The sequence below is a fragment of the Dendrobates tinctorius genome, unplaced genomic scaffold (genome assembly GCF_039654945.1).
Source record: "Dendrobates tinctorius isolate UK_male_01 unplaced genomic scaffold, ASM3965494v1 ptg000296l, whole genome shotgun sequence".
NCBI classification, from domain to species: domain Eukaryota; kingdom Metazoa; phylum Chordata; class Amphibia; order Anura; family Dendrobatidae; genus Dendrobates; species Dendrobates tinctorius.
The window spans coordinates 5,305,465-5,322,392 of NW_027361963.1; the positions used below are offsets into that span (position 1 = coordinate 5,305,465).

Sequence of the window (16,928 nt, forward strand, 5' to 3'; positions counted from 1 at the left end):
CAAGTTATTTCTGTGACCATTGTGGGTTTTTCTGTCATTAAACGAGGGGCACCAACAATTTTGACCATGTGGGTATGGTAGATACAGTGGGTACGGAAATTATTCAGACCCCTTTAAATTTTTCACTCTTTGTTTCGTTGCAGCCATTTGGTAAATTCAAAAAAGTTCATTTTTTTCTCATTAATGTGCACTCTGCACCCCATCTTGACTTTAAAAAAAAAACAGAAATGTAGAAATATTTGCAAATGTATTAAAAAAGAAAAACTGAAATCTCACATGGTATTAGACCCTATGCTCAGTATTGAGTAAACTCCCGGACAGAAGTTCGGTCGCTTATCCATGCAATGTAAATAAAAGCTTATAACTGACGTTAAATTCATCCATTGGTTGTATAAATTATTCTTTCGAAAGCTGAAACCCTCCGAAATGTGGTTTTTGGTTAAGATAATAAACTGCCATCAATGCAGAAATATTGATCATTTAATGGACACAGAACGGTCGGATTTTGGCAAGACAAAAGTTTTGTCGGCCACAGAAAGTAATGTGATATTCAAACAAATAACTTAAAATACAAATATATGTTGCATAACATTGGTGAATGAAGTTGTGGTGCTATTAGAGTCACATTTAATATTTTGTGTGACTTCCATGAGCTTGAAGGACGGCATCCATGCGGTTCAACAATGATTCATACAATGTATTAATGAAATCATCAGGAATAGCACAGAATGCAGTCTCACCTGCCTCCCAGAGGTCATCTAGATTCTTTGGTTTTGTCTTCCAAGCTTCCTCTTTCATCCTACCCCAAACTCATGCTCAATGATGTTCATGTCTGGTGACTGGGCTGGCCAGTCCTTGAGCACCTTGATCTTTTTTCCCTGGAGGAGCTTTGTTGTAGAGATGGATGTATGAGATGGAGCACCATCCTGCTGCAGAATTTGACCCCTTTTATGATTTGGAATATAAGAGGTAGCTAATACTTCTTGATACTTTAGGCTATTGATATTGCCTTCCACCTTGCAAATGTTTCGCACACCCCCATAATGAATGTAACCCCAGACCATGATCTTTCCACCACCAAGTTTAACTGTTTTCTGGGTGTATTTTGGATCCATACTGGCTCCAGTAGGTCTCCTGCAGTATTTGCGGCAGCTGTGGTGTAATTGTACTGAAGATTCATCAGCGAAATCCACCTTCTGCCATTTTTCCAGCGTCCATCTGTTTAGCAGATCCTCTCCAGCTCCGTCAGGTTGGATGATGAACGTTGGTGGACAGCCATTTTCAGGTCTCTCCAGAGATGCTCAATTGGGTTTAGGTCAGGGCTCTGGCTGGGCCATTCAAGAATGGTCAGAGTTGTCTTGAAGCCACTCCTTTGTTATTTTAGCTGTGTGTTTAGGGTCATTGTCTTGTTGGAAGGTGAACCTTCGGCCAAGTCTGAGGTCCAGAGTACTCTGGAAGAGATTTTCATCCAGGATCTCTCTGTACCTGGTCGCATTCATGTTTCCTTCATTTGGAACTATTCATCCAGTCCCTGCAGCTGAAAAACACCCTCATAGCATGATGTATTGGGCAGGTGATGAGCACTGCCTGGTTTTCTCCACACATACTGCTTAGAATTATCACCAAAACGTTCCATCTTCATCTCATCAGACCAGAGAACCTTATTTCTCATAGTCTTAGGAGTCCTTCGTGTGGTTTTTAGCAAACTCTATGTGGGCTTTCATGCCTTGCACTGAGGAGAGGCTTCCGTCGGGTCACTCTGCCATAAAGGCCCGACTGGTGGAGGGCTGCAGCGATAGTTGACTTTGTGGAACTTTCTCCCATCTCCCTACTGCATCTGTGGAGCTCAGCCACAGTGATCTTGGGGTTCTTCTTTGCCTCTCTCACCAAGGCTCTTCTCCCACGATTGCTCAGTTTGGCTGGACGGCCAGGTCTAGGAAGACTCCTAGTGGTCCCAAACTTCTTCCATTTAAGGATTATGGAGGCCACTGTGCTCTTACAAACCTTGAGTTCTGCAGAAATTCTTTTGTAACCTTGGCCAGATCTGTGCCTTGCCATAATTCTGTCTCTGAGCTCCTTGGCCAGTTCTTTTGACCTCATAATTCTCATTTGGTGTGACATGCACTGTGAGCTGTGAGGTCTTATATAGACAGGTGTGCGCCTTTACAAAATCAAGTCCTGTCAGTGTAATTACACACAGCTGGACTCCAATGAAGGAGTAGAACCATCTCAAGGAGGATCACAAGGAAATGGACAGCATGTGACTTAAATATGAGTGTCTAAATCAAGGGTCTGAGTACTTATGACCATGTGATATTTCAGTTTTTCTTTTTTAATAAATTTGCAAATATTCCTATATTTCTGGTTTTTTTCAGTCAAGATGGGGTGCAGAGTGTACATTAATGAGAAAAAAATGAACTTTTTTGAATTTACCAGGGTCAGTGACCCTGGCGTTGTTTAGGCACACTGGAGCTCAGAAAGGGGGGGTGCATTTGGATTTGGGAGCAGAGAATTTGCTGAATTTCTTTTGTGGAGCGGGAAGCCATTTAGCTTTTCAGGAACCTTTTTGCTACCAGTAACGTGGCAGCTTCCTATATTTCCTTTAACCGATGACGGACCTGAGCGGGGGACTTGCTTTTTTTTGTGGATTGAGTGGAAGCTTTTATTTGGAACATTTTACAAAACGTTTGGGATCACAGTTATCCAGCGCTCTACACTGAGCTCTTACTTTGATGTTTCTATCTAAATCTCTGAGTGACTTGACAGATGAAACCCCCGAGGGATCCATTCACTATAATGAGGCAGCAGTTACTCTGGACTCTGTTTAGCGGTGTCCTTTTCAGAAGTGCCCAAAACTATGGCAGACGGCACTTTTATGCAATCCTAAAAAGATGGACACCGCCGGATCACAGGTCCTATGGAACTCACAGTGCCTCCATCTAGCTCTTTATAGGGAATTTACCACCGGGGGTTCTGTCTGAATCACATATTTCAGAGATTTACACAAAAACCCTGGTGTAAGCGCTCAGTGCAGAGCACAGGATAAATGTGCACTGAGCCTTACTGCAATTTTTGGGAGGCAGAATGAAAAAAATCAACAGCAGGTGAAGAATTGGTTTTATTTTTTACCCTGTTCCTCGTGCGGTATAAGTGATTAGACGACTTTATTCTTTGGGTCTGTGCGATTACAGTGATACCAGATTTATATCGGGTTTTTATGTTTGGCTGCTGGCACACACTAAAAGACGCTTTTTATTGCAAAAAATAGTTTTTGCAACACCACATTTTGAGAGCTATAATTTTTCCATATTTCGGCTGACAGAGTCATGTGAGGTCTTGTTGCTGGACAAGCTGACGTTTTTATTGGTACCATTTTCGGGCACATGACATTTTTTGATCGCTTTCTATTCTGATTTTTGGGAGACAGAATGAACAAAAAAAACATGCAATTCAGGATTTGCTTTTTATACCGTTCTGCATGTGGTAAAATTGGTAACACCACTCTATTCTTCGGGTCAGTACAATTACAGCGATATCTCATTTATATAGTTTATGCTTTGGCGCTTTTACACAATAAAAAAAAAAACTGGCACCCATCCAGTCCCACCTACACTCTGCTGCCCGACTAATCCACCTGTCTCCCCGCTATTCCCCACCCTCCCCCCTATGCCAGGCCGGCCCTTCACAGGCTTCCTATTGCCCAGAGGCTCTAGTTCAAAACCCTAACCATGACATACAAAGCCATCCACAACCGGTCTCCTCCATACAGCTGTGACATGGTCTCCCAGGACCTACCTGCATGCAACCTTCGATCCTCTCAAGATCTCCTCCTCTACTCTCCTCTTATCTCTTCTTCCTACAACCGCATACTTCTCCTGTGCTTCCCCCCCTACTCTGGAACTCTCTGCCGCAACACATCAGACTTCTCAACAACAGAAACCTTCAAGAAGAACCTGAAGACCCACCTGTTCCCACAAGCCTACAACCTGCAATGATCCTCTGTCTACTGAACCACCGCACAACCAGCTCTACCCTCTCCTAGTGTATCCTCACCCATCTGTTGTGAGTTTATTTTTCGCTTCATCAGTGAGGTCTGATGAACTCCCTCTTCTGGCGAAGGTAGTGAGGCTGATCACCAAACAGCTGAGCAGGTAGATGATGACTGGGTCACAGGAACTGATGACTGGATATAAGGCAGCCGACGCCCTGCTGCCTCGCTGGTGATTTTCCTGCTGGATTCTTGGAGACCAGTCTGATTTCTGCTTCGCAAAGCTAAGTTTTGCTCTGCTTTTTGTACACTTTAGTTCTGGTTTTGTTTGCCTTATTTTTTGGAGTTCAGCCATCCCCGGCCGGGGGTGAGCTGAATTCCATTTTTGTCTCTGATCTGTTGATCTCTGGCTCTGTCTTCAGAATATACCTGAGTGCTGATATAGTCTTTTTGAAGCCTAGCGACTTCAGGGCCTGTTTTTCCTATCAGTCTGTTGGTTCATTTTTGGATAGGGTTTTCGCGGATTGCAGACAGCAGCTTTTCTATCCTGTCCTATTTAGTTAGCTTGGGCCCCATCATTTGCTCAGCCTATCTTTCTATCTGTGTTAGTGTTTTTCATCTTGCCTCACAGTCATATGTTGGGGGCTGCCTATTGCTTTGGGGTCTGCTCTGGGGCAGTTTAGATTTCCCCTTTCTGTCTTTAGGCTAATTTAGTTCTCCGGCTGTGATCGAGGGGTCTAGGGAACCGTAGGAACCCCCCACGGCTACTGCTAGTTGTTGTTGTTAGGTTCAGGGGTCTGCATTCCGATAGCTACCAACCTCTCCGGTTTTCTGGACTTAGCTTGTATTTTTGTTTTTTCCTCCTTCGGTGACTCAAGCATAACACCCATCCCTGTAGACTGTGAGCCCTCACGGGTAAGGTCCCCTCTCCTTATGTACTTGTGTGTCCCTTGTCTTACACGTTTATTGTACTTGTCTATAATTCCCCTTTATCACATGTAAAGCGCCATAGAACAAATGGCGCTATATAAATGCATAATAATAATAATATATAGTGGATCGTGTAACTAGTGTGAACTGCTGTGTTAGTTTTCCACCACACATAGCATTTTGCATTTAGACAAAAAAAAAAAAATGATACTTTGGGCTCTTCTGACCAGTGACCCTTCCTCCAAATCCTCGCTGTGTCCCCTATGTTTTATTTAAATGAGTATTTATTATGACCTTGTTGACAAAACTGTCATCTTTCCACTCTTCCCTAAAGGCCAGATTTCTGGAACTAATAGTTGACCTGTGCACAGATTCTCCACCATGAGCATCTAGGCTGCATCTCTAACGTGCTCCCTTTGTTTGGGAAATCAATCCGCTCCTGACACCGCTTAGCCGTCCACTCCGGCGCCACTGGAATCGCCTTCATTTTCCTCCCGTCACGGCTGAGCTGTCTACACCGGAGCCGCCGGAATCTCCTCCATTCTCCTCCCGTCACCGCCGAGCCGTCTACACCGGAGCCGCCGGAATCTCCTCCATTCTCCTCCCGTCACAGCCGAACCGCCTACACCGGAGCTGCCGGAATCTCCTCCATTCTCCTCCCGTCACAGCCGAACCGCCTACACCGGAGCTGCCGGAATCTCCTCCATTCTCCTCCCGTCACAGCCGAACCGCCTACACCGGAGCTGCCAGAATCTCCTCCATTCTCCTCCCGTCACCGCCGAGCCGTCTACACCGGAGCTGCCGGAATCTCCTCCATTCTCCTCCCGTCACCGCCGAGCCGTCTACACCGGAGCCGCCGGAATCTCCTCCATTCTCCTCCCGTCACCGCCGAGCCGTCTACACCGGAGCTGCCGGAATCTCCTCCATTCTCCTCCCGTCACCGCCGAGCCGTCTACACCGGAGCTGCCGGAATCTCCTCCATTCTCCTCCCGTCACAGCCGAACCGCCTACACCGGAGCTGCCAGAATCTCCTCCATTCTCCTCCCGTCACCGCCGAGCCGCCTACACCGGAGCTGCCGGAATCTCCTCCATTCTCCTCCCGTCACCGCCGAGCCGTCTACACCGGAGCTGCCGGAATCTCCTCCATTCTCCTCCCGTCACCGCCGAGCCGTCTACACTGGAGCTGCCGGAATCTCCTCCCATCACCGCCGAGCCGTCTACACCGGAGCTGCCGGACTCTCCTCCATTCTCCTCCCGTCACCGCTGAGACGTCTTCACCGGAGCCGCCGGAATCTCCTCCATTCTCCTCCCGTCACCGCCGAGCCATCTACACCGGAGCTGCCGGAATCTCCTCCATTCTCCTCCCGTCACCGCCGAGCCGTCTACACCGGAGCCGCCGGAATTTCCTCCATTCTCCTCCCGTCACCGCCGAGCCGTCTACACCGGAGCCGCCGGAATCTCCTCCAGTCACCTCCCGTCACCGCCGAGCCGTCTACACCGGAGCTGCCGGAATCTCTTCCATTCTCCTCCCGTCACCGCCGAGCCGTCTACACCGGAGCCGCCGGAATCTCCTCCATTCTCCTCCCGTCACCGCCGAGCCGTCTACACCGGAGCCGCCGGAATCTCCTCCATTCTCCTCCCGTCACCGCCGAGCCGTCTACACCGGAGCCGCCGGAATCTCCTCCATTCTCCTCCCGTCACCGCCGAGCTGTCTACACCGGAGCCGCCGGAATCTCCTCCATTCTCCTCCCATCACCGCCGAGCCGTCTACACCGGAGCCGCCGGAATCTCCTCCATTCTCCTCCCGTCACCGCCGAGCTGTCTACACCGGAGCCGCCGGAATCTCCTCCATTCTCCTCCCGTCACCGCCGAGCCGTCTACACCGGAGCCGCCGGAATCTCCTCCATTCTCCTCCCGTCACCGCCGAGCCGTCTACACCGGAGCCGCCGGAATCTCCTCCATTCTCCTCCCGTCACCGCCGAGCCGCCTACACCGGAGCCGCCGGAATCTCCTCCATTCTCCTCCCGTCACCGCCGAGCCGTCTACACCGGAGCCGCAGGAATCTCACAGGAGACAGAACAAAAAGGAAGAGTCTGCAGCACTGCGAGGAGGGGGAGGAGCTGAGGTGAGGTTTCCTCAAGTCTTTCACTCATTGTCTTTTTAGCTCATTGTCTTTTTAGCTCCGCCCCTGATTACATCACGGTGACGTCATCACAGGTCCTTCACCTCTTCCCTCCTGAGCCCCGCCCCCTGATCACATGACGGTGACGTCAACACAGGTCCTTCACCTCTTCCCTCCTGAGCCCCGCCCCCTGATCACATGACGGTGACGTCACCACAGGTCCTTCACCTCTTTTCTCTTGAGCCCCGCCCCCTGATCACATGACGGTGACGTCACCACAGGTCCTTCACCTCTTTTCTCTTGAGCCCCGCCCCCTGATCACATGACGATGACGTCACCACAGGTCCTCCCGCGCTCAGTGCAGCCGCTCCGTCCCGGGTGTGCGCAGCTCGTGTTCTCTGGGGTCAGCCAGCAGCAGATTTCCGGTTCCCGCCATTCCGGTGAGATGACAGGAGGGTTTGTGGTGAATCTGTGAGAGGAGAGTGTGGGGGGAGATCAGAGCTGTTCCTGTGGAGGCTCCTGCTCCATGTGACTGCGGCTCCTCAGTGTTGGGGACGGGCAGCATTGTATGGGGGATGTGCAGCGTCTCCTCCTCACCTCACGGCCCCCGCTGGAGGTGTAGTTACCACGGTGACCGTCCCCCCGCTGGAGGTGTAGTTACCACGGTGACCGTCCCCCCGCTGGAGGAGTAGTTACCACGGTGACCGTCCCCCCGCTGGAGGAGTAGTTACCACGGTGACCGTCCCCCGCTGGAGGTTGAGTTACCACGGTGACCGTCCCCCGCTGGAGGTGTAGTTACCACGGTGACCGTCCCCCGCTGGAGGTGTTGTTACCACGGTGACCGTCCCCCGCTGGCGGTGTAGTTATCACGGTGACCGTCCCCCGCTGGAGGTGTAGTTACCACGGTGACCGTCCTCTGCCTACGAGGCTGATGATGAGCGGTCAGATCGGTGGAGGAGGCCGCGGTGGAGTTTTGTGGCTTTTCCTCCAGATTCTTCCTGATAAATGTTGATATTTGGGCAGAATTTAGTGATTGTCGTTCTCTCGTCCCCTGTGATTTCCATCTTCTCCTTCATCATGAAGACGCCGGCAGGACGAGATCCCTCCAGCTGATCCAGTGCTCATCCCTCCTCCTCCTGAATGACCCCCGAGGATGGACGAGGACAGGGATGAGACCACCAGGAGATTATTCCACTGCGCGCTGGAGATCATCTCCCTGCTGAGCGGAGAGGTAACTCCTCTACATTTCTATCAGCTTTATTGTGTGATGTGACGAGTCCGACACCGGGAGGAGGAAATCCAGAATAGGAGAGAAGGATTCTTTACTGTAAGAGCAGGGATTCTGTGGAGCTCTCTGCCCGGAGGAGTTGTCATGGGGATTCCCTGTAAGAGCTGTAGAGGGGCCGGGATGTCTGTCCGGAGTGTAATAATATTCCCGGTTATGGCCCCAGATTACTGGAGACGGTTATTGATCCCGGGATTTCTACTGATTGTCAGATCTGGAGTCGGGAAGGAATTCTTCTCCCTAAGTGTCTCTCTCCATACACAGGATTACACAATAGTGAGGAAGACACCGGGGGACTGTGTGACTCCCATCATCCATCTTCAGGAGTCAGGAGGGCGGAGCCCGGGCTCCATCACAGAGCCTCCCCCGCACTCCCCAATACATGAGAGGAACAAGAAGATCCTGGAGCTCAGCAACAAGATGATCGAGCTGCTGAGCGGAGAGGTGACTGCTGGGACATTATACAGGACTGGAGGATTCTGGGTGATGAGCGGAGAGGTGACTGCTGGGACATTATACAGGACGGCACTGGAGGATTCTGGATGATGAGCGGAGAGGTGACTGCTGGGACATTATACAGGACTGGAGGTTTCTGGGTGATGAGCGGAGAGGTGACTGCTGGGACATTATACAGGAGGGCACTGGAGGATTCTGGGTGATGAGCGGAGAGGTGACTGCTGGGACATTATACAGGACGGCACTGGAGGATTCTGGGTGGTGAGCGGAGAGGTGACTGCTGGGACATTATACAGGACTGGAGGTTTCTGGGTGATGAGCGGAGAGGTGACTGCTGGGACATTATACAGGAGGGCACTGGAGGATTCTGGGTGATGAGCGGAGAGGTGACTGCTGGGACATTATACAGGACGGCACTGGAGGATTCTGGGTGATGAGCGGAGAGGTGACTGCTGGGACATAGAGGACGGCACTGGAGGATTCTGGGTGGTGAGCGGAGAGGTGACTGCTGGGACATTATACAGGAGGGCACTGGAGGATTCTGGGTGGTGAGCGGAGAGGTGACTGCTGGGACATTATACAGGAGGGCACTGGAGGATTCTGGGTGATGAGCGGAGAGGTGACTGCTGGGACATTATACAGGACGGCACTGGAGGATTCTGGGTGACGAGCGGAGAGGTGACTGCTGGGACATTATACAGGAGGGCACTGGAGGATTCTGGGTGATGAGCGGAGAGGTGACTGTTGGGACATTATACAGGATGGCACTGGAGGATTCTGGGTGATGAGCGGAGAGGTGACTGCTGGGACATTATACAGGACGGCACTGGAGGATTCTGAGTGACGAGCGGAGAGGTGACTGCTGGGACATTATACAGGACGGCACTGGAGGATTCTGAGTGACGAGCGGAGAGATGACTGCTGGGACATTATACAGGACGGCACTGGAGGATTCTGGGTGATGAGTGGAGAGGTGACTGCTGGGACATTATACAGGACGGCACTGGAGGATTCTGGGTGATGAGCGGAGAGGAGACTGCTGGGACATTATACAGGACGGCACTGGAGGATTCTGGGTGATGAGCGGAGAGGAGACTGCTGGGACATTATACAGGACGGCACTGGAGGATTCTGGGTGATGAGCGGAGAGGTGACTGCTGGGACATTATGCAGGACGGCACTGGAGGATTCTGGGTGACGAGCGGAGAGGTGACTGCTGGGACATTATACAGGACGGCACTGGAGGATTCTGGGTGATGAGCGGAGAGGAGACTGCTGGGACATTATACAGGACAGCACTGGAGGATTCTGGGTGATGAGCGGAGAGGTGACTGCTGGGACATTATACAGGACGGCACTGGAGGATTCTGGGTGACGAGCGGAGAGGTGACTGCTGGGACATTATACAGGACGGCACTGGAGGATTCTGGGTGATGAGCGGAGAGGTGACTGCTGGGACATTATACAGGACGGCACTGGAGGATTCTGAGTGATGAGCGGAGAGGTGACTGCTGGGACATTATACAGGACGGCACTGGAGGATTCTGGGTGATGAGCGGAGAGGTGACTGCTGGGACATTATACAGGACGGCACTGGAGGATTCTGGGTGATGAGCGGAGAGGTGACTGCTGGGACATTATACAGGACGGCACTGGAGGATTCTGGGTGATGAGCGGAGAGGAGACTGCTGGGACATTATACAGGACAGCACTGGAGGATTCTGGGTGATGAGCGGAGAGGTGACTGCTGGGACATTATACAGGACGGCACTGGAGGATTCTGGGTGACGAGCGGAGAGGTGACTGCTGGGACATTATACAGGACGGCACTGGAGGATTCTGGGTGATGAGCGGAGAGGAGACTGCTGGGACATTATACAGGACAGCACTGGAGGATTCTGAGTGATGAGCGGAGAGGAGACTGCTGGGACATTATACAGGACGGCACTGGAGGATTCTGGGTGATGAGTGGAGAGGTGACTGCTGGGACATTATACAGGACGGCACTGGAGGATTCTGAGTGACGAGCGGAGAGGTGACTGCTGGGACATTATACAGGATGGCACTGGAGGATTCTGGGTGATGAGCGGAGAGGTGACTGCTGGGACATTATACAGGATGGCACTGGAGGATTCTGGGTGATGAGCGGAGAGGTGACTGCTGGGACATTATACAGGACGGCACTGGAGGATTCTGGGTGATGAGCGGAGAGGAGACTGCTGGGACATACAGGACGGCACTGGAGGATTCTGGGTGACGAGCGGAGAGGTGACTGCTGGGACATTATACAGGACGACACTGGAGGATTCTGGGTGATGAGCAGAGAGGTGACTGCTGGGACATTATACAGGACGGCACTGGAGGATTCTGGGTGATGAGCGGAGAGGTGACTGCTGGAACATTATACAGGATGGCACTGGAGGATTCTGGGTGATGAGCGGAGAGGTGACTGCTGGGACATTATACAGGACGGCACTGGAGGATTTTGGGTGACGAGCGGAGAGGTGACTGCTGGGACATTATACAGGACGGCACTGGAGGATTCTGGGTGATGAGCGGAGAGGTGACTGCTGGGACATTATACAGGATGGCACTGGAGGATTTTGGGTGATGAGCGGAGAGGTGACTGCTGGGACATTATACAGGACGGCACTGGAGGATTCTGGGTGATGAGTGGAGAGGTGACTGCTGGGACATTATACAGGACGGCACTGGAGGATTCTGGGTGAGGAGCGGAGAGGTGACTGCTGGGACATTATACAGGACGGCACTGGAGGATTCTGGGTGACGAGCGGAGAGGTGACTGCTGGGACATTATACAGGACGGCACTGGAGGATTCTGGGTGATGAGCGGAGAGGAGACTGCTGGGACATTATACAGGACGGCACTGGAGGATTCTGGGTGATGTGCGGAGAGGTGACTGCTGGGACATTATACAGGAGAGCACTGGAGGATTCTGGGTGATGAGCGGAGAGGAGACTGCTGGGACATTATACAGGACGGCACTGGAGGATTCTGGGTGATGTGCGGAGAGGTGACTGCTGGGACATTATACAGGAGAGCACTGGAGGATTCTGGGTGATGAGCGGAGAGGTGACTGCTGGAACATTATACAGGACGGCACTGGAGGATTCTGGGTGACGAGCGGAGAGGTGACTGCTGGGACATTATACAGGACGGCACTGGAGGATTCTGGGTGATGAGCGGAGAGGAGACTGCTGGGACATTATACAGGACGGCACTGGAGGATTCTGGGTGATGAGCCGAGAGGTGACTGCTGGGACATTATACAGGACGGCACTGGAGGATTCTGGGTGATGAGCGGAGAGGTGACTGCTGGGACATTATACAGGAGGGCACTGGAGGATTCTGGGTGACGAGCGGAGAGGTGACTGCTGGGACATTATACAGGACGGCACTGGAGGATTCTGGGTGATGAGCGGAGAGGTGACTGCTGGGACATTATACAGGACGGCACTGGAGGATTCTGGGTGATGAGCGGAGAGGTGACTGCTGGGACATTATACAGGAGGGCACTGGAGGATTCTGGGTGATGAGCGGAGAGGTGACTGCTGGAACATTATACAGGACGGCACTGGAGGATTCTGGGTGACGAGCGGAGAGGTGACTGCTGGGACATTATACAGGACGGCACTGGAGGATTCTGGGTGATGAGCGGAGAGGTGACTGCTGGGACATTATACAGGAGGGCACTGGAGGATTCTGGGTGATGAGCGGAGAGGTGACTGCTGGGACATTATACAGGACGGCACTGGAGGTTTCTGGGTGATGAGAGGAGAGGTGACTGCTGGGACATTATACAGGACGGCACTGGAGGATTCTGGGTGATGAGAGGAGAGGTGACTGCTGGGACATTATACAGGACGGCACTGGAGGATTCTTGGTGATGAGCGGAGAGGAGACTGCTGGAACATTATACAGGACGGCACTGGAGGATTCTTGGTGATGAGCGGAGAGGAGACTGCTGGAACATTATACAGGACGGCACTGGAGGATTCTGGGTGACGAGCGGAGAGGTGACTGCTGGGACATTATACAGGACGGCACTGGAGGATTCTGGGTGATGAGAGGAGAGGTGACTGCTGGGACATTATACAGGACGGCACTGGAGGTTTCTGGGTGATGAGAGGAGAGGTGACTGCTGGGACATTATACAGGACGGCACTGGAGGATTCTTGGTGATGAGCGGAGAGGAGACTGCTGGAACATTATACAGGACGGCACTGGAGGATTCTGGGTGACGAGCGGAGAGGTGACTGCTGGGACATTATACAGGACGGCACTGGAGGATTCTGGGTGATGAGCGGAGAGGAGACTGCTGGGACATTATACAGGACGGCACTGGAGGATTCTGGGTGATGAGCCGAGAGGTGACTGCTGGGACATTATACAGGAGAGCACTGGAGGATTCTGGGTGATGAGCCTAGAGGTGACTGCTGGGACATTATACAGGACGGCACTGGAGGATTCTGGGTGATGAGAGGAGAGGTGACTGCTGGGACATTATACAGGACAGTACTGGAGGATTCTGGGTGACGAGCGGAGAGGTGACTGCTGGGACATTATACAGGAGGGCACTGGAGGATTCTGGGTGATGAGCGGAGAGGTGACTGCTGGGACATTATACAGGACGGCACTGGAGGATTCTGGGTGATGAGAGGAGAGGTGACTGCTGGGACATTATACAGGACGGCACTGGAGGATTCTGGGTGATGAGGGGAGAGGTGACTGCTGGGACATTATACAGGAGAGCACTGGATGATTCTGGGTGATGAGCGGAGAGGTGACTGCTGGGACATTATACAGGAGAGCACTGGAGGATTCTGGGTGATGAGCGGAGAGGTGACTGCTGGGACATTATACAGGAGAGCACTGGATGATTCTGGGTGATGAGCGGAGAGGTGACTGCTGGGACATTATACAGGACGGCACTGGAGGATTCTGGGTGATGAGCCGAGAGGTGACTGCTGGGACATTATACAGGACAGTACTGGAGGATTCTGGGTGATGAGGGGAGAGGTGACTGCTGGGACATTATACAGGAGAGCACTGGATGATTCTGGGTGATGAGCGGAGAGGTGACTGCTGGGACATTATACAGGAGAGCACTGGAGGATTCTGGGTGATGAGCGGAGAGGTGACTGCTGGGACATTATACAGGAGAGCACTGGATGATTCTGGGTGATGAGCGGAGAGGTGACTGCTGGGACATTATACAGGAGGGCACTGGAGGATTCTGGGTGATGAGCCGAAAGGGGACTGCTGGGACATTATACAGGACGGCACTGGAGGATTCTGGGTGATGAGCCGAGAGGTGACTGCTGGGACATTATACAGGAGAGCACTGGATGATTCTGGGTGATGAGCGGAGAGGTGACTGCTGGGACATTATACAGGACAGCACTGGAGGATTCTGGGTGATGAGCCGAGAGGTGACTGCTGGGACATTATACAGGACGGCACTGGAGGATTCTGGGTGATGAGCAGAGAGGTGACTGCTGGGACATTATACAGGACGGCACTGGAGGATTCTGGGTGATGAGCAGAGAGGTGACTGCTGGGACATTATACAGGAGGGCACTGGAGGATTCTGGGTGATGAGCCGAGAGGAGACTGCTGGGACATTATACAGGACAGCACTGGAGGATTCTGGGTGATGAGCCGAGAGGTGACTGCTGGGACATTATACAGGACGGCACTGGAGGATTCTGGGTGATGAGCAGAGAGGTGACTGCTGGGACATTATACAGGACGGCACTGGAGGATTCTGGGTGATGAGCGGAGAGGAGACTGCTGGGACATTATACAGGACGGCACTGGAGGATTCTGGGTGATGAGCCGAGAGGTGACTGCTGGGACATTATACAGGACAGTACTGGAGGATTCTGGGTGACGAGCGGAGAGGTGACTGCTGAGACATTATACAGGACGGCACTGGAGGATTCTGGGTGATGAGAGGAGAGGTGACTGCTGGGACATTATACAGGAGGGCACTGGATGATTCTGGGTGATGAGCGGAGAGGTGACTGCTGGGACATTATACAGGAGAGCACTGGAGGATTCTGGGTGATGAGCGGAGAGGTGACTGCTGGGACATTATACAGGATGGCACTGGAGGATTCTGGGTGATGAGCGGAGAGGTGACTGCTGGGACATTATACAGGACAGCACTGGAGGATTCTGGGTGATGAGCCGAGAGGTGACTGCTGGGACATTATACAGGACAGCACTGGAGGATTCTGGGTGATGAGCGGAGAGGTGACTGCTGGGACATTATACAGCACTGGAGGATTCTGGGTGATGACGGTGTCGTTGTCAGGTTCCTATAAGGTGTCAGGACGTCGCTGTCTATCTCTCCATGGAGGAGTGGGAGTATCTAGAAGGACACCAGGATCGATACCAGGAGGTGATGATTGAGGAGCTCCGGCCTCTTACACCACAAGGTGAGCGGACCTTTCCTTCTGACATCAGTTTGTCTTCAGCGTTGGTCGGTTGCTATTAGTGATGTGTCCTCACATATTTCCGTGATTGTTTTCTCTCTGGGATGAATCTCTTCTATGACTCCTGATCGGACCTCACATTCGGGTTGTGCTGATGTTTCTCTGCTGCTGATGGAGATTTTATTTGTCACCTCAGTGGTTTTCTTTCCTGGAGAAAATGAAATTTGGAGGATGAAACATCCCTATTGTAGATTCTTTATCTGATGGGGCCACAGACTGCAAAATGCCATCAACCTGCGAGACATATTCAGCTCAGCACAAGTGGTGGTGAGGACCACAACAATGACTCTTGGGCCCTGTTAAATAAAAAACCCAAAATATAGAGCTAATGGTGTTGAGAGACATGTAAGACAGATTCAGTCAACAAGGTTGTGTCTCCACAGATGGGTCCAAGAGGAGAAATCCACCAGAGAGATGTCCCCGTCCTCTGTGTCCCCAGGACTGTCCAGAGGAGAATCACAACATCCCGGAGGATCATCAGGTAGATGACACTGAAGCCCCCACAACATCTGACTATGAAGTGATGGGACCTGAGCTCATCTTACATTTTTGTTACATTTTTATTTTTAGGGTGAAGATCTGATTGATATTAAGGTTGAGGTTATAGATGACGCAGAAGAGACGATGGATGAATGGGCCGATCAGCAGGGTGAGGAGGGGAGACTCATGTCTGTTCTGTGGTCACCTACTACTACTCCCGTCATCTCATCATCACATGACACAATCTATTTCATCACTGTGTGTTTTTTTACAGATGGATCCAGGAGGAGAAATCCACCAGAGAGATGTCCCCGCCCTCTGTATTCCCAGGACTGTCCAGAGGAGAATCACAACATCCCGGAGGATCATCAGGTAGACGGTGCTGAGCCCTGTACCGGATCTGTATATGGGGGGACATTTCTGATCGAGGTCATAGGTGTCACAGATTTTGGTGGTTTCTTGTATTGTGCTGATTGTTACATCTGATCTATCAGGAGGAAGATCCGACTAAGAATAAAGTGAAGGATGAGACAGAAGAAGAAGCGATGACGAGGTGGGATCAGCCGTGTGTGAGAGACGGGAAGGAGGAGATTGTGGGAGATGTTTGCACAGGTATGTAATAATGACTGGTGTGTGACGATGATGACCGGTGTGTGGTATCGTGTGGAGTCTCCGGTGCAGTGAAGCCTTATCCACTGTCCACATCACAGCAGTAGCGTCCGGTGATGGCGCAGCTGCTCCTGTAGAGTCCGGCGGTGCACCGATGAATAACAGGGCCGCCTTCACGTCTCTTCTTAATGATTTAGGAAGCACAGATTTAGTTTTCCTTTACCTTTGTGAATATTACTTCCATCCTTTCCATCCATATTTTCCTCCACAAGTCCCGTGCTGCCATATAAATGACTGAGCTTGTGTTACAGGTTATGAATCGCCCCGTCCTATGGATCTTGGTGATGTAGCAGCCTCTGCCTGGTGCTGACGAGTGACGATACATCACATGTAGAGTCGTCCTACCTGTCCCCTCTGTTTGCCTCCAACTGCCTCCTACACTGAGGTCAGCATTCTTGTTCTTCTACATCCAGGCCGGCCGCCCGGTGGTATGAAGAGCCCTGTGGTAAATCAGTAAGTGCCATGCTATGGAGGTG

The 16,928-nt window shown here is 51.8% G+C and overlaps 1 protein-coding gene across 4 annotated transcripts in view; it reads left to right on the forward strand.

Annotated features, from left to right (window-relative positions):
- Positions 1-16,928, forward strand: part of LOC141073078 (uncharacterized) — a 79,486-nt gene that overhangs the window by 47,143 nt on the left and 15,415 nt on the right. The window contains exons 1-6 of one of the 4 annotated variants that reach the window (XM_073560405.1): positions 7,357-7,480; positions 8,124-8,271; positions 8,590-8,769; positions 15,123-15,246; positions 15,687-15,784; positions 16,278-16,395. The exons of 1 other annotated variant lie outside the window; for it this stretch is intronic. In XM_073560405.1, coding sequence (XP_073416506.1) covers positions 8,194-8,271; positions 8,590-8,769; positions 15,123-15,246; positions 15,687-15,784; positions 16,278-16,395 — 598 coding nt within the window. In that variant the 5' untranslated portion in view covers positions 7,357-7,480; positions 8,124-8,193. Of the gene's footprint in view, positions 1-7,356; positions 7,481-8,123; positions 8,272-8,589; positions 8,770-15,122; positions 15,247-15,686; positions 15,785-15,873; positions 15,953-16,057; positions 16,156-16,277; positions 16,396-16,928 lie in introns of those variants that run through there. 2 more of the 4 variants (XM_073560403.1, XM_073560404.1) reach the window with 2 other exon arrangements.